The sequence below is a fragment of the Podarcis pityusensis genome, assembly GCF_964106645.2.
Source record: "Podarcis pityusensis genome assembly, chromosome: 4".
Classification (NCBI taxonomy): Eukaryota; Metazoa; Chordata; class Lepidosauria; order Squamata; family Lacertidae; genus Podarcis; species Podarcis pityusensis.
Window position 1 is genome coordinate 8,525,601 of NC_138027.1, and position 16,868 is coordinate 8,542,468.

General features: G+C 46.8%; 1 protein-coding gene across 1 annotated transcript in view; it reads left to right on the plus strand.

Moving 5' to 3' along the window:
- Nucleotides 1-14,368: 14,368 nt before the first annotated feature.
- DGAT2 (diacylglycerol O-acyltransferase 2) overlaps nt 14,369-16,868 on the plus strand; it is a 62,344-nt gene continuing 59,844 nt past the window's right edge. Inside the window, exon 1 of the mRNA XM_081002313.1 lies at nt 14,369-14,587. Coding sequence (XP_080858439.1) covers nt 14,548-14,587 — 40 coding nt within the window. The 5' untranslated portion in view covers nt 14,369-14,547. The remainder of the gene's footprint in view (nt 14,588-16,868) is intronic.

Below are 16,868 nucleotides of genomic sequence, written 5' to 3' on the forward strand. Positions count from 1 at the left end.
TGATGTTGGATTTCCTTCAGCCCTGGCCTGCAAGGGCTGATGGGAGTTGTAGTCCAGAAACAACTGGAGGGCCGTAGATTCTCTATTCTTGGGTTATAGGATTTATTATTATTAAATATTATATTAGATAGATAAATAAAAGGTAAAGGGACCCCTGACCATTAGGTCCAGTTGCGGACGACTCTGGGGTTGCGGCGCTCATCTCGCTTTATTGGCCGAGCGAGCCAGTGTACAGCTTCTGGGTCATGTGGCCAGCATGACTAAGCCGCTTCTGGCAAACCAGAGCAGTGAACGGAAACACCGTTTACCTTCCCGCCGGAGCGGTACCTATTTATCTACTTGCACTTTGACGTGCTTTCAAACTGCTAGGTTGGCAGGAGCAGGGACCGAGGCATGGGAGCTCACCCCATCGCAGGGATTCGAACTGCCTACCTTCTGATCGGCAAGTCCTAGGCTCTGTGGTTTAACCCACAGCACCACCTGCATCCCTAGATAGATAGATAGATAGATAGATAGATAGATGATAGATAGATAGATGATAGATAGATAGATAGATAGATAGATAGATAGATAGATGATAGATGATAGATAGATAGATAGATAGATAGATAGATAGATAGATAGATGATAGATTATAATATATTATTATTATATATTATACCCCACCTATTCTCCTGATGGGACTCAAGGCAGCTTACCGGTAAACACAAGAACCGTTAATGTAGAAAGAAACCAATCATTGAAAAGCATTGAAGCATTAGAATATTGAACTGTAGAACTGGAAGGGACTATCCCAGTAAAGAAGCCCAGAAGGGCACAATGGATGCTGGTATTGATGCCACCACAGGCTCCAGTATCTTGTCCGAAGAAGAAGAAGAAGAAGAAGAAGAAGAAGAAGAAGAAGAAGACACTATCTGTATCCAAAATCAGTAAATTTGTTCTTGTCAGTATCCAGGCATGCCATGCGGGGAGGGGAGCACATCACATGTGTGTAAAATCATGCGTATGATATGCACCTCACATCACGCAGATCAGGAGGAGGCCACGAGACCCAACAACGCCCGCCTCCACGAGGTCAGGCAAGGCCAGCTGCCATTGCGGGGAGGCCCAGAGAGGCCCGGCCCCTCAAGACTGGGCAGCCCAGCCCTGTCCCAACTTACTTACCATCCCATAGAATTGGCATCTATGTCAGTATCTACTGTTCTGGCTGCAAATAGCATGGATGGAATCCATGGCTAAATTATATCCCTTTGAAGAAGGCAACATTTGCTCGGAAGAGGAATTGTTTTGGGGTTAATTAGACGGCCTCAAAGCCTATTGAAGCACATAGTGTGGCTGTTTCTCTTGGGTGTTGCCCAGTTCTTTTTTCTAGGTGAAGGGGTGGCAACTCCAGGTGGGTGTGTGGGTGTGTATGTGGGTGGGTGGGTGTGTATGTGTGTGTGTGTGTGTGTGTGTGTGTGTGTGACAGAGAGAGAGAGAGAGAGAGAGAGAGAGAGAGAGAGAGAGAAAGAGGCACAAAAAGACGAGAAGTCTTGAAATGAAATAAACTGGCCTTGATGGAAAGTCTCCCCTTCTTTCCTACAAGGTTCACACGGAGGAAAAGGGACACTTTGCACACAGACAGAGTTAAACTAGCATTAAACCACTGCCAGCCCATCGGAGCAATATGTTACAACTCTCAATTTCAACACAGTTGGCAGCAGAAACTTTGCGTAAGAAGCTTCTACTCTCCCAAGAGATAAGCAGGGGCCAGATGGCAGACGGTGAGAGAAGTGTTATAGGAGGCAGAGGGTGACTGGCCATGCCTGCAAAGCAAGGACTGATGGCTGCTCCCTCCTTTGATGATGATGATGAAGACGGCAATGATACAGATTTAAAAAATTAACAAATTACATGCCAGTTGCTCATTGCCCAAAAGGTTTCCCAAGCAACTTACAAGACGTTTAAAACGTAAGTAATTAAAAAGTTACCTTGTAACGTAAGCATGATTACACAGGAACATATTCATATAAAAAAAATCCGGTTCATTAAAATACACTAAGAAACATCCTCCTCACAATACAGTGGTACCTCGGGTTACATACGCTTCGGGTTACATACGCTTCAGGTTACAGACTCCGCTAACACAGAAATAGTACCTCGGGTTAAGAAATTTGCTTCAGGATGAGAATAGAAATTGTGCTCTGGCGGCTCGGTGGCAGTGGGAGGCCCCATTAGCTAAAGTGGTGCTTCAGGTTAAGAACAGTTTCAGGTTAAGAACGGACCTCCGGAACGAATTAAGTACTTAACCCGAGGTACCACTGTAGAGGGAAGAGATTTGTCGAGTTGGAAGGGACCTCAAAGGTCATTTGGTCGGAATCCCTGCGGTAAAGGAATCACAGCTAAAAACTTTCTGACTGATAGCCATCCAACATTTGTTTAAGCAAAGAGCCTTCCTCTTACTCTTCCCTCATTTGGGCAAGGCTTCCATATGGCAGCTCTGGGATGGATAGATGTTTTCTGTTTCCTACCCTTTCCTCCAGTAGTCAAAGCAATCGAATGCTTTGTGAAAGGCACCCGTGTTGTTATCTACTTGGAATGTAGGAAGGTAGCAGCCGGAGGATGAAATTTACTTACATAGCCGAAAAAAGGACCTCGGAGCAGCTTACAAATATCAGTACAGTGGTACCTCGGGTTAAGAATTTAATTCGCTCTGGAGGTCCGTTCTTAACCTGAAACTGTTCTTAATCTGAAGCACCACTTTAGCTAATGGGGTCTCCTGCTGGCACACAATTTCTGTTCTCATCCTGAAGCAAAGTTCTTAACCCGAGGTACTATTTCTGGGTTAGTGGAGTCTGTAACCTGAAGCATCTGTAACCTGAGGTACCACTGTATTAAGACAGCTCCTTGACCTCGGGCTCACCACCTACAAAGACATGACACGTGAGGAAAACAGGGAGGGCAGAGGAGAAAGCAAGCCCAAGTCCTTACGGTTGCATTTCTTAAAGTAACAGCGATGTCAGTGATGGTTACGGTTTATTCTTGAAACTGTTGATGGATCTCTGAGCTGCAACAAAACAGCAAACGGACACTGGTCTATGGAAATCCTTCAGGTGGAATCGCATTACGCAGAATCAGACCACTGATCAAGCTAGTTGTCTAGCTGTCGGTTTCAATTGATCACAGAGGCTCTTTTGGATATTAGGCAGATGTCTAGACAGGGGGCGCAGGATCGAGTGTATGTTTCCAAAGATCAAAGCAGTGTCTTGTGTATGAAAAAGCTGGGTTGTGACCCTTTGCCTAATACCCTTTTCCTGATTTGAATCCTCGTCCGCCAAAGTTGCTCTTTGCCCTATAGAGCAAAACAGGTAAAAGGTACAGTTTGGTTCTCTTGTGTTTCACTGGGGACATCTGCATGCATGGTCTGGGCTCTGGGTTTGGAATATGGAACAGTCTTCTCTGACGTGCTGCTGTTAGACCGTTTCTTGCAGAGAGGGGGAACAACTTGTTATCTTGCATATGATGATAAGGAAAGATTCAGGACAGGGAAAATACCATTCCATTCTGAAGGAAATCAGCCCTGAGTGTTCACTGGAAGGACAGATCGTGAAGCTAAGCTCCAATACTTTGGCCACCTCATGAGAAGAGAAGACTCCCTGGAAAAGACCCTGATGTTGGGAAAGATGGAGGGCACAAGGAGAAGGGGACGACAGAGGATGAGATGGTTGGACAGTGTTCTTGAAGCTACCAGCATGAGTTTGACCAAACTGCGGGAGGCAGTGGAAGACAGGAGTGCCTGGCGTGCTCTGGTCCATGGGGTCACGAAGATTCGGACACGACTAAACGACCAACCAAACAAAACATCCTATCTCCTCTCAGTCTCCTCTACCCCAGGCTAAACAAGTTCTGCTCCTTCAACCATTCCTCATAAGTCTTCGTTTCCAGATCCTGGATCATCTTGGTTGCTCTCTTCTGCACACCTTCCAGGTATCTGGAGGTATCTGGTTGGCCACTGTGAGGACAGCCTTTGGCCTGATCCTGCAGGCTCTTCTGGGAGATCTCAAAGCCAAGCCTGGAGCTTGCACAAATCTTGCCCTCGGTTCATTTCTTAAGGGGGTTGCCAGTAGGACCTTTGATTCCATTAACAAAGAGCACCTCTGGGGAGCAGCTGAAAAATGTCCATTGTGCTTTGCGACACAGAAGCATCTCCCTCCCTCCCCTGGCAACATTCCACCGTTTTCCTTTTCGGATAAAAATAGAAGCAGCGGCAGAATGTGAACTATTTCTACACCAGCCTTTCAGTCAAAGTCTTGCAGCAAAAAAGCTGCAAGATACCAACTATTGACCCCAAACGCCAGTGTGTCTAGACACGGTGGGTTTGTCTTGCCCCATACCAACCTCGCCCAAAACTTTGCACTTTGGCACCTCCTGTTTGTGAGCCAAACTACATGGTATGCTCAATGCCTCCTTAGCAATGTTTGCGCTATAACAGCAGGCACAGTGGGCCAAGGTGGTTTTGTTGCCACCGTGGAATCGGGAGCAAGGAGGATTGGGGAGAGCAAACTCTGGGGCCAATTCCTAGTTACAAACATTCCATTATGCTTTGTACACAGCAGAACCCGGCTTTCCTCAACATAATTTGGATTAGCTTGGTTTCTGGGCGGAAGTTGATCACGGTGAGGATTTGCCAAGCATGCCTTTCTCCTAGCACATTTCTCCCTTGTGTCCCACGTTCGAGTGTCTTCAAAGCCCATGACACCTTTGGTATAGGCTGTTCTCCAACTGGAGCGCTCACAATCTAGTGTCTACCAGTTGTCGGTGTTTATACTACATTTTTTTTAGATTTGCCTTGAGAGAGTCTTTGAACCTCAGTTGTTGACCACCAGCATTACTCTTTCCATTTTTAAGTTCAGAATAGAGTAGTTGCTTTGGAAGACGATCGTCAGGCATCCGAACAACATGACCAGTCCAACAAAGTTGACAAATCATTGCTTTGACACTAGTGATCTTTGCTTCTTCCAGTACACTGGCATTCGTTCGCCTGTCTTCCCAAGGGATGTGTAAAATTTTTCAGAGACACCGTTGATGGAATAGTTTGAGGAAAAACCAAGGGGGAATACCTTAAAAACATACCACCCACTTCTAGAAGGCCACAGATAGCTAAAGGCTATGGATGTTGGAATCATAGAATTGTAGATCTGGAAGGTACCCCAGGGTCATCTAGTCCAACCCCCTGCAATGCAGGAATCTCAGCTAAAGCATCCATGACCGATGCCTCTAGCTTGGTGGCTGCACAAACTTGCAGTTGCTTTTCGCATTATCGCCCACACCCTGAGGTCCCCACCATCCCCACAAAATGAATGGCGAGGGCCCTGCTTGTCTAGCAAGCCAGATCTCTGTTCCCTCCCTCCATTTCCTACAAAATCATCACACAGATGTCGGCTGGACAGGAGGAAAAAAGAGCATCTTCCAAGAGCCGCCTCAGGACCCTTTCTCCTCTCTGTCTCCATGGCAACAGGAAAGGCTTCACAGGCCTCGGCCTTCATTCCCATTCCCCAGTTCTGTCTCCTTCATCTTATCTGTGTCGTGTTATGTAACTGCTGGCGAGGATGAGGCAATTCAAAGTCTCAGCAAAGCAGTGGATAATTGGCATTAAAAAAAAAAAAAATTCACAAAACTGAGCTGGATCTGAAGGCCGTATAAGTTGTGCTTTGTGAATTATGGGCTCCCGCCTCACTTTGTGACCACCGGCCATGTAAAGCAGATCCTGTCCTGATTTTCAAGGCCCTTGGAAGCCTTACACCAACCTTTTGGACTACAATTCCCATCAGCCTCAGCCAGCACTGCCAAATGTTGCTGGGTCTGATGGGAGTTGTATCCCAAAACAGCTGGAGGGAGGGATGGGTAAGCCTGTCATTTCTGATTTATTTGTTTCTCGTTTTTCCGGACTTAAGTTCCACATCGTGTTGTGATTGTCGTTGTTCAAAAGAGAATTCTCAAGGAAATTCATCAGGATGGAAAAAGTACGAGAAAGTGGAAAACATAACCTTCCTTGGAGGTTTTTCGGCAGAGGTTAGATGGCCATCTGTCATGGATGCTTTAGTTGAGATTCCTGCATTGCAGGGGGTTGGACTAGATGACCCCCGGGATCCTTTCCAACTCCACAATTCCATGATTCTACGATTCAAATCTGCAAAACTTTGTCAAAACACGGTCCACTTTTATTTCATTTGCAAAGAACATGCGCATGAACGATCCAAGGCATACGGGAACCTGCGGAACAGCACTTTTGAAATCAGCAGTTGTCGATCTAATGTTTTATTTTATCGTCACTAATGGAATGGTACTTGATTGTAGACTGTTCTTCCAGCAGTGAAATGAAGGCCTGGAGACAAAAAATGTCCACTGCCCTGTGAGACTTTTCCCTGTGAGACTTTTTAAAAAGATAATAATAATAATAATAATAAATAAATAAATAAATAAATAAAAAGACAGGAGTGCCTGGCATGCTCTGGTCCAGGGGGTCACGAAGAGTTGGACACGACTAAACAACTAAACAACAACAAAACAACAACATATTAATAGTGAAATAATTATTAAACTCTAACTTAAAATGATTGGGGGCCCATTTCTTACATCATAGGAGCCTACACAACACAAAACACTGTTGCTGTCTGTAGGTTTTATTTTATTTGTTTTTTATCTTATATTTTGAAAATGTACATCCAGTTTGAAATATACTCAGAGTCGCAAAGTGATTTCATGCTCTTTATTCAGCTCATAGTGGTGAGGAGGAATGAATGGAAGTCCCCTCACAGTATCTGCTTTATATACATTATTTACACAATGGGCTGCACATGATTGGCTAATTCCGGAATTCTACTGTAAGCCAATCAGGTTGTGGATTCACTTCAATCTGGAGCATGATTGGGTGGTTCCTGCCAACCAATCATACTGCTGCATTGTTCTAGGACCAATCAGACTGCTGCATTCTGAATCCTATTGTTCTAGGACCAATCAGACTGCTGCAGTTTGGATCCTATTCAACTCAGTACATAACACAGTTTCCCCCCCTTTAATTGTTTTTTGGGGGCCCCAAGAGAGTGGGGTCCTAGGCTATAGCTTGTTTGACTTATATGTAAAACTGGCACTGGGATATAGGATACTACCATGGGTCTCCTCTCCCTCCCTCTTACCTCTGACATGTAAACAGCTCAGAGGTAAAAGGGGTCTGATTTGTTGTTATCCCCATATGCTTTTTACAGAATCGTAGAATTGTAGACAATTCTGGGACAGCTCTGAAGTGGCCCTCATGCCGCAATCTGTGTTTGGATCACTTGCTTCCAGTGCTGCCATGCAGCAAACTTAACTGATTTCGTGGGAGGTGGCCCCAATTGCTAGGGACTTGTCTTCCTCCTGCCCGTGAAGATTGCATTCCCAAACCAGTGATTGCACTCGTGCACTCTGCAAATTAAACTTGTTTCAGATGGGAAGAGTGATGTAAGTTTCAGAATCGTCAGCTCCCTGAAGTCTGGGGGACACTGTCCCTCATTGAACTCCCCCAGCATTTAAAACTGAACTGGCAACGAATCAAACTCTCTTCGACATCCTTTTGTAACTTTGGCCTTTTGTACGCATTGCAACAGAGCCGCACTCCGGATTTTGGTGCAAACCCCGTTTTTGGCGCCTGGTTAAGTTTGTACAGTGGAGAAATGAACCACGGCAAAAAAAGAAAGAAAAGAATACAGCCGACCTCATCTCTAGAGTCAGGGGTGAAAGTCCTGGGAGAAGTCTAGGACCCAGTGGGGACATTGAAGTTGTCCCTGTCTACTGACTCTTTAGGGACGTGGGTGGCACTGTGGGTTAAACCACGGAGCCTAGGACTTGCTGATCAGAAGGTCCGTGGTTCAAATCCCCACGACGGGGTGAGCTCCCGTTTCTCGGTCCCTGCTCCTGCCCACCTAGCAGTTCAAAAGCATGTCAAAGTGCAAGTAGTTAATAGGTACCGCTCCAGCAGGAAGGTAAACGGCGTTTCCGTGTGCTGCTCTGGTTCGCCAGAAGTGGTTTATTCATGCTGACCACATGACCCAGAAGCTGTATGCCGGCTCCCTCGGCCAATAAAGCAAGATGAATGCCGCAACCCCAGAGTCGGCCACGACTGGACCTAATGGTCAGGGGTTCCTTTACCTTTACTGACTCTTTGCTGACCCTTTGGGAAAAAACCACAGATTCTGAGCGCTGGCAGGGACTTAGGATGAAAAAAGCAGCCTGCCTTTGCTCTCCCTTTCCATGGCTGGATTTAACCACGTTCCAAAAGTGGGGTAGTGCTTTCTGGGGCTCTTTGCTGAAGCAACAGATTGCAACCATGTCTCCCGGGGCCAATTCTGCAACAGGAGTCACGCAATGACATGATGCAAGATGCCGAAAATTGGGGCAGCGGGCACTCGTGCATGATGCGCTTCCGTGACATGTACACACCATTGTGAAAACTACGCCAGGAGTCATCCTCAGTTGTGGCTGGTAACTGCTAAATCTGGTGGGGCAGCAAAAGTTCAGTGGGACCAGTTTGTTCTCCCCCTTCTCCTCCATTGTTAAGATATTACAGGCATTTAAGCAATGCTACAGTAATAGAGTGTGCCATTTTAGGGAGCGAAACTTAATTTTTGCACATTTCTTCAGTGAGGAAGTATTAAAAATACGTTTTTTGGGGTGTGAAGAATTCAAATCTGCTATTATTTGTGCGATAGGGCAACATTTAGCTTGGTCAACCTACATTTAATGAAGAAGCACAGAATCTGCTTTCGGAAAACCAAAGTGTTTTAATTCTACCTTCTGAAATGGTCAGGTTGTTGGCATGTCTCTGTCACAAAAGACAAATGGAGTGCACCTCCAGGGGTGAAGTCGAAGCCGCACCAAAGTGACCTCTCTGGAGTGCAAGCTTGGGCAGTGTGTCTGGAGGTCCTGGGCTACCCAAACGACAAGACCCCCTTCTTGGCCTCACTGACGTGGTCAAAAGGAAAGCATGACAAGACGTTTGGCACCAGCTTCGCTGCAAGAGTTGCTGGAAGGAGGTGTACAAGGCACCATCCCACTGTCTTAAGGCCTCCATTCTGGATTTGTGTAGGGTTGGCTCCTTAGCATCTTCTTCTCCTGAAGATATCCTGCAAGGCAGCAGAGGTTTAGGATCAGTTTTTTCCCTTCTCAGTGGGCTACATTCTCAGCTTGAGAGCTCCACACTTCCCTCTACAGCAGCCTTTTTCAACCTGTGGGTCCCCAGATGTTGTTGGACTACAACTCCCATCACCCCTAGCTAGCAAGGCCAGTGCTCAGGGATTATGGGAGTTGTAATCCAATAACATCTGGGGACCCACAGAATGGGCAGTCAGCACCTTCTGACCGTCTTCTCTTGGTCTTGCGGGTGGCGCTGTGGCCTAAACCAGTGAGCCTCTTGGGCTTGCTGATCAGAAGGTTGGTGGTTCGAATCCTCGCGACAGGGTGAGCTCCTGTTGCTCTGTCCCAGCTCCTGCCAACCTAGCAGTTCCAAAGCACGCCAGTGCAAGTAGATAAATAGGTATCGCTGTGGCGGGAAGGTAAACAGCGTTTTTGTGCGCTCTGGTTTCCGTCACGGTGTCCTGTTGTGCCAGAAGCGGTTTAGTCCTGCTGGCCACATGACCCGGAAAATTGTTTGTGGACAAACACCGGCTCCCTCAGCCTGAAAGTGAGTTGAGCACAACAACCCCATAGTCGCCTTTGACTGGACTTAACCGTCCAGGGGTCCTTTACCTTTACTTTTTTTTTACCTTGTCTGGTCAATCTGCCGGAGCCTTCCACATTCATTGCCGGTTGTCCGGTGCGATAGAGACTCTTGAGAGTCCCATGGACTGTAAGAAGATCAAACCTCTCCATTCTGAAGAAAATCAGCCCTGAGTGCTCACTGGAAGGACAGATCCTGAAGCTGAGGCTCCAATACTTTGGCCACCTCATGAGAAGAGAAGACTCCCTGGAAAAGACCCTGATGCTGGGAAAGATGGAGGGCACAAGGAGAAGGGGACAACAGAGGACGAGATGGTTGGACAGTGTTCTCGAAGCTACCAGCATGAGTTTGACCAAACTGCGGGAGGCAGTGGAAGACAGGAATGCCTGGTGTGGTCTGATTCATGGGTCACGAAGAGTCGGACACGACTAAACGACTAAACAACATGTTAGGCATCTCCTTCCCAACATTTTTAATTGCTACACCACACACATTCTCCTTCAGCCGTTCCACACAGAACTTGGTCTCCATGCAGTCCTCACAGTGTGTTGTCTATGGTCGACGGGTTTCGATCCATGAGCGAGAGGAGCAGCGTGTTGGAAAACTGTTGGCGAAGTAATTCCTGTGTCAAGTCTTCTTGCATGGTGTGAAGGTCACCAGGGTTGGGGGTGGGCCGCGTGGGTGACAGGGAGAAGACCCTGTTTTAGATTATCTTTGCATTGCATTTTATCCTGCCAGAGAGGAATGGCAAACCAAGCTGATGGACTACGCCAAAATGGCAAAACTGACCGGGAAGCTCAGGAACCAAGAAGACAAAAACTTTTAAGAAAGAATGGGAGAAATTTATAATTTATTTCAGAGACCACTGTAAGCAGTTGGAAACATTAGCAGGGTTTTAATAACACTTGTAATGTAACAATTATTATGGACAATATGGACAGATACGAAATATGGATCATGAAATAATATGCAGTTGAAAATGTTGACTATAAGTCCCATGGAGGGGATGCTGGGATGCCTGGAGGATCAGAGAAATCTCTAAATGCATATATTTGCTTGGTATTGTTTTAACTCTACGCTTGTAAAATCAAATATTTTTTTTATTTTTTAAAAAAAGCATTTGTGTGCATGTGGACAGACTTCTAAAACTGTGGTTTCAGCCATTCCCCCATCGGCACAGAGGCTGTCTGGAAATATATATATATATATATATATATATATATATATATATATAATATTTCATAGACAACAAGGCAGCTGGGAATGGTACTTTGATCTGGAGCCAGTCTGCTTGCAGTTGGGTTGATGCCAGAAAACTTGTTTCGAAAAAGGTACAACAAATACTTTCTAAAGTTAAAAGAACAAAATGAAGGGGGGAGGGAAGGAAAGGGAGTTTCCAGATTTGGATCAGACCTTGATCACCCCGCAAAGGTCCCAAATGCATTTCCCTAAGGCAGGCACCCCCAAACTCAGTCCTCCAGCTGTTTTGGGACTACAACTCCCATCGTCCCTAGCTAACAGGGCCAGTGGTCAAGGATGATGGGAGTTGTAGTCCCAAAAACATCCAGAGGGCCGAGTTTGGAGGTGCCTGCCCTAAGGCCATTGACGGATGGGAAGATTGTGGTGGCTGCGATACGGATATCCAGCATTGCAGTCCTATCTGGAAGAGCTTTCTCTTGAAGCCAAACCCTACGTCATGGGTAGGCAAATTAAGGCCCGGGGGCCAGATCCGGCCCAATTTAGAAATCTGGCCCCCGGACGGTCCAGGAATCAGCGTGCTTTTACATGAGTAGAATGTGTCCTTTTATTTAAAATGCACCTCTGGGTTATTTGTGGGGCATAGGAATTTGTTCATTCCACCCCCCCAAAAAAATAGTCCAGCCCCCCACAAGGTCTGAGGGACAGTCGACCGGCCCCCTGCTGGAAGAGTTTGCTGACCCCTGCCCTACGTGGATAGGATTGGGCTGCTACAACTATCTGCACTGGTCAGTTTGCAGATTGGCACTGGAGAGGCTATTCAGCGGTACCCTCTCCCTGGCTAGCTGGCATCCTCTTGTGCTTGCGAATGTTTCAGGTAGACCTGCTGTTTTATGTCCTACCAGGGCATGTATCAAGTTTCCTGCCCAAATCTTGCAACTTCATACTGCAAATGTTCCCATGTGCGCACACTAGCGCTATAACTTTTTGACTTCTTTCCCTCCTGCAAAAAAACTGATTTCCTGTATCATAAAGCGATGCACTTTTGCTTAGATGCACTGAAAAAGGGTCCAATTCTTCTGAGTTGTGGAAAAAGGTCACCCCAAAATGAAAAACTGGAATCACCGTGTACGTAAAGCTACTACTCGCAAGTATTAGCACTTTAAAAAAACTTTAGGGAACTGTTTAGAACTTTTGCAGCTGTCTGGAACTTCCTAATCTGTGTAGAATGTTCCAGAAGAATCCAAATATTGGTCTATATACAAAGAACACACAATTGAAGTGATGTGGGAACTTTATGGTGCTTGCAGCAGAAACTAAGACAAACTGCAACCTCAATTTATTTAAAGCCATAAGAAGTGATGTACATTGTACAAAACATTGTACAAGTGTTAGGAAAAAACTGCAAGCTCTGTTTATGCTATGCATATTACCTAATACATTATACAGTTACATATACAAAAATTGATTTATTGATTTCGGGGTGACCTTTTTTCAAAAGATTTGGAAATGACAGTTCATTTCTTTGTTATTAGGCAAAAGTTCATCTAACTGAGCTACAGGAACATGAGGTTGTAGAAAAGTTATAACTCTAGTAACGTAGCGGAATTGACTTGTGAGGTGGTGTGTTGTTCGATAAGAGATTGAGTGATTTTTTTGGGGGGGGAAGCTCGCTTAATTTCATTGTACACAGGTTGTACACAGGTTGTACAATGACAATAAAGGTATTATTATTATTATTATTATTATTATTATTATTATTATTAGTGCACCCCCCAAATATTGTTGTAATGGACTGCAAGTGCCCCCTCCAGACAGTGTCAATGTTTGGGCAAGCATTGCAGAACAGCTAATAAAGCAGAAGATGGTTATAAATTCACCAGTATTGCATTATTATTGCATCAATGACATCCAGTATTGCAGGATACGACTCGCCTTTCCAAAGGGACACGCATATTTGCCATGTTATAGTGAAGACACACATCTTTTTTTTACCCATTGACAAGCAAGACCAGTTGATGTCATAAGACATGTGACATATGGCAGAGATGGTGGCGCAGTATTGCTGTGTGTTTGAGGTGTTGAACTGTGTGCCAGAGCCTTCTGAGCCCTGGATCCGGCAAGTGTTAAAAGCTAATCAAGCCAAGACCACATAACACTACTGCCATGTGCTCTATGTGGGGCTACCTTTGACGGTGACCCGGAAACTAAAACTAATTCAGAATGCGGCAGCTAGACTGGTGACTGGGAGCGGCCACCGAGACCACATAACACTGGTCCTGAAAGACCTACATTGGCTTCCAGTACGTTTCTGGGCACAATTCAAAGTGTTGGTGCTGATCTTTAAAGCCCTAAATGGCCTCGGTCCTCTATACCTGAAGGAGCGTCTCCACCCCATCATTCTACCCGGACACTCCGAGGGCCTTCTGGCAGTTCCCTCCCTGCGAGAAGCCAAGTTACAGGGAACCAGGCAGAGGGCCTTCTCGGTGGTGTCACCCGCCCTGTGGAACGCCCTCCCACCAGATGTCAAGGAAATAAACAACTACCTGACTTTTAGAATACATCTGAAGGCAGCCCTGTTTAGGGAAGTTTTTGATGTTTGATGTTTTATTGTATTTTTAATATCCTGTTGGGAGCCGCCCAGCGTGGCTGGGGAAACCGTCATATAGGCGGGTTATAAATAAATTATTGTTATCATCATCATCATCTGAAGGCAGCCCTGTTTAGGGAAGCTTTTAATGTTTGATGCATTACTGTATTTTTTAATGTTTGATGCATTACTGTATTTTAATATTTTGTTGCAAGCCGCGCAGAGTGGCTGGGGAAGCCCAGCCAAATGGGTGGGGTATAAATAAATAATTATAATTATAATTATTATTACAGTGGTACCTCAGGTTAAGAATTCATTCTGGAGGTCCGTTCTTAACCTGAAACTGTTCTTAACCTGAGATACCACTTTAGCTAATGGGGCCTCTTGCTGCCGCCGCGCTGCCAGAGCCCAATTTCTGTTCTCATCCTGAAGCAAAGTTCTTAACCCGAGGTACTATTTCTGGGTTAGCGGAGTCTGTAACCTGAAGCCTCTGTAACCCGAGGTACCACTGTATTAGCATCCCACCGGAATGTTCCATCCTTCACCCTGTGCGGGGGGGGGAGGTGGAAAGGGAAGAATTGATGGCCAGGGGGGAGCCGGCGAGAGGCTTCGCGACGCCTCTCCAATCCCATCTCCACCCCCCACCCCCGCGTGGCCATTTTCAACAAGCGACGCCCCCCCCCCCACTCCGTCGCCCACTCCCCCCCTTCTAGCCCCGTTAATGGTCCGGCCCGCCTCGGCCAGCCGCGCGGCGTCACAATCCTCCGTGGCCCCGCCCCCGGCCAGGTGCTATAAAAGGACGCGCCGCGCGCCCTCCTCCGTCTGCTGCTGCTGCTGCTGCCGCCGCCGGGAGAAGGAGACGCAGCTGCTGCCGCCGCCGCCGCCGCCGCCGCCTCCGCTGGCTTTGCTGCGCGTCCCCCCGAGCGAAGCTGCGCTGTTCCCGGCTCGCGAGCAGGAGGAGCGCCGCTGCCACCCCGGCGAGGGATGGATCGGGGCCCGAGGCCGCTCAGGTTGCAACGTTGAAGCCATGAAGACCCTCATCGCTGCCTACTCCGGCGTCTTGCGAGGTACGGGTGGTACCCAAGGACGGGGGAGAAGGATGTTGGGGGGTGGGGGGTTGGAGGAGGATTTTTTTTGCGGGGGGGAGAAGCATGGGCGTAGATCCACCAAAATTATTGAAATTAACTGAGGTTCTGCTCACCCCCCCCAGTAGAAGCCTGCAAGGCTGCCCCCCCCATAATGTCTTTTTTGGGGGGTATTTTTACCCGTGATTCCCCCCCCCCCCAAATAAGCTCAACTTTTACTGCGTCCTTCCTTTTGGCAGATCAAGATGATCAGGTGCCAGTGAAAACGGCAAGGGTTTTTTAGGGGGGGGCAATTAGAACAAGATCTGTTATTTGCTTATTGATGTCAACCCCCCCAAATGTATTTTCTACAGTTAGGTTTTTACCTCTCTCTTCAGTACGTTTTATTTTATTGCTACGGCTCGTGGCTGATGCAAATAAAGATTCTTCTGATTCTGATTCGACAACTTTAGAGAGTGATCTCCTAAAAAGAATTTTTTTTAGCTGCCCCCCAAATCCTGGCAACGCCCATGGGAAGAAGGGATATTCAATTTTATATTCTATACTCTGCATGTAATCTCTGAATATCAGGCAGGATCTCTTCCCCCCACTCACCCACATCTCCTTCATAGAATCTCCATTATTGTAACTTGAAGCCATGGGTTCGAGTCCTACCACCCAGAGCAGGAGAAAGCAGTCTTGCTCCATCTTCTGTGTGACAGCCCTTGAGATATTTGAAGATGGCTATCGTATCATAAATGGCATTTCCAGTTTTTTCCTTTTTCTGCCCCTCCCTACCTTGCAGTTTTAAGGGGGGGGGGGGAGGCAGCTGAAGTAAGTAACAATTCGCCAAGGGATAGCGTCCAGCTAGGTTGCCAACTTTTATAAAATTGGCGGGGAGGTAAGCCCTGTCGCGCAAAATTGATATCAGAAGAGACGACACACATATGCCATATGAATGGCAATGTCAATCAACTTGGGGGGGCGAAATATTTTATTGTGGGGAGTCTGAAGGGCCTTGGTGCCTAGGAGTTGGCTCCTATGAAATGCCGCGGGGCAGATTGCAAAGGTGGAAGCCCCAAGGTGTGTGTGTGCACACCTTGGTGCCGGGAAGAATGTTGTTGGGTTGAGGTGTGATTCCATGTGCAAGACGGGAGGGGAGAACGGTTATCTGCAATCTTTTAGCCAGCTTCCTTATCCGTGTCTCAAGGAGGTGCGCCATAACAATGGCAAAAGGGGAGCTAAGTTTGAAACGTTGAAAGATCCGCAAGAAAAAGCCGGCCATTCCTTTCAAAAGAAGCTAAAACTGCTTCAAAGAGACATGGAAAAGGCAGGTCGGAACGCAGGTGTCCTCGGTTGTTTGTGGAAAGTGCAGATAATGGGTGCCTCTCGTATCTGGACAGGAATGCTGTTCCACAGAGCAGGGGCAGCCTTCAAGATCCTTCAAGGATCTTCTTTGGCGATCCCTCATAGCCGAGTAAGATTGACTTCCGTAAACACGGTTTTAGCAGTGAGTCCATAAGTGCCTGTGGAGGCCAATTCTGGACCCACACGTCCTTCCACAGTAGGGACACAGGTTTCTGGGCAGGAGTTTGATCACGGTGAGGGTTTGCCAAGCATGCCTTCCTTTTAGCACATTTCTCCCTTTTGTCCTGAGTTCGAGTGTCTTCAAAGCCCATGACACCTTTGGTAAAGGCTGTTCTCCAACTGGAGCGCTCGCAGGCCAGTGTTTCCCATTTGTTGGTGTTTATACTGTATTTTTGAGAGAGTCTTTAAACCTCTTTTGTTGACCACTGGCATTATGCTTTCCATTTTTAAGTTATGAATAGAGTAGTTGCTTTGGCAGTTGATCATCAGGCATCCGCCAACATGACCAGTCTTACGAAGTTGATGTTGAAGAATCATCGCTTCGACACGGGTGATCTTTGCTTCTTCCAGTACATTGGCATTAGTTCGCCTGTCTTCCCATGTTATCTGTGACGGCAAACGCCTTGCCCCATCAGCAGATGGGTAGCCATTACAAACACCGCAAGCAAGGTGTTTGCATGTTGGCCGTGGTTTTGCCCCCAAATGAGCAGCCTAGCCATTTTCTTCTGCACCAGTTGCAGCTACCAGACCAACCCCCAAGGGCAGCCCCAGAAAGAGCACACTGTAGTAATCCAGCCGTTTGGGTACCGATGCACAGATAACTATGGTCAAGGTATCCCGATCCAGGAATGTCTGTAGCTGTCTTAAAAGGCATCTTTAGCTGCTGAGGGCATCTTTGCCAACTGCAAGCCTACAG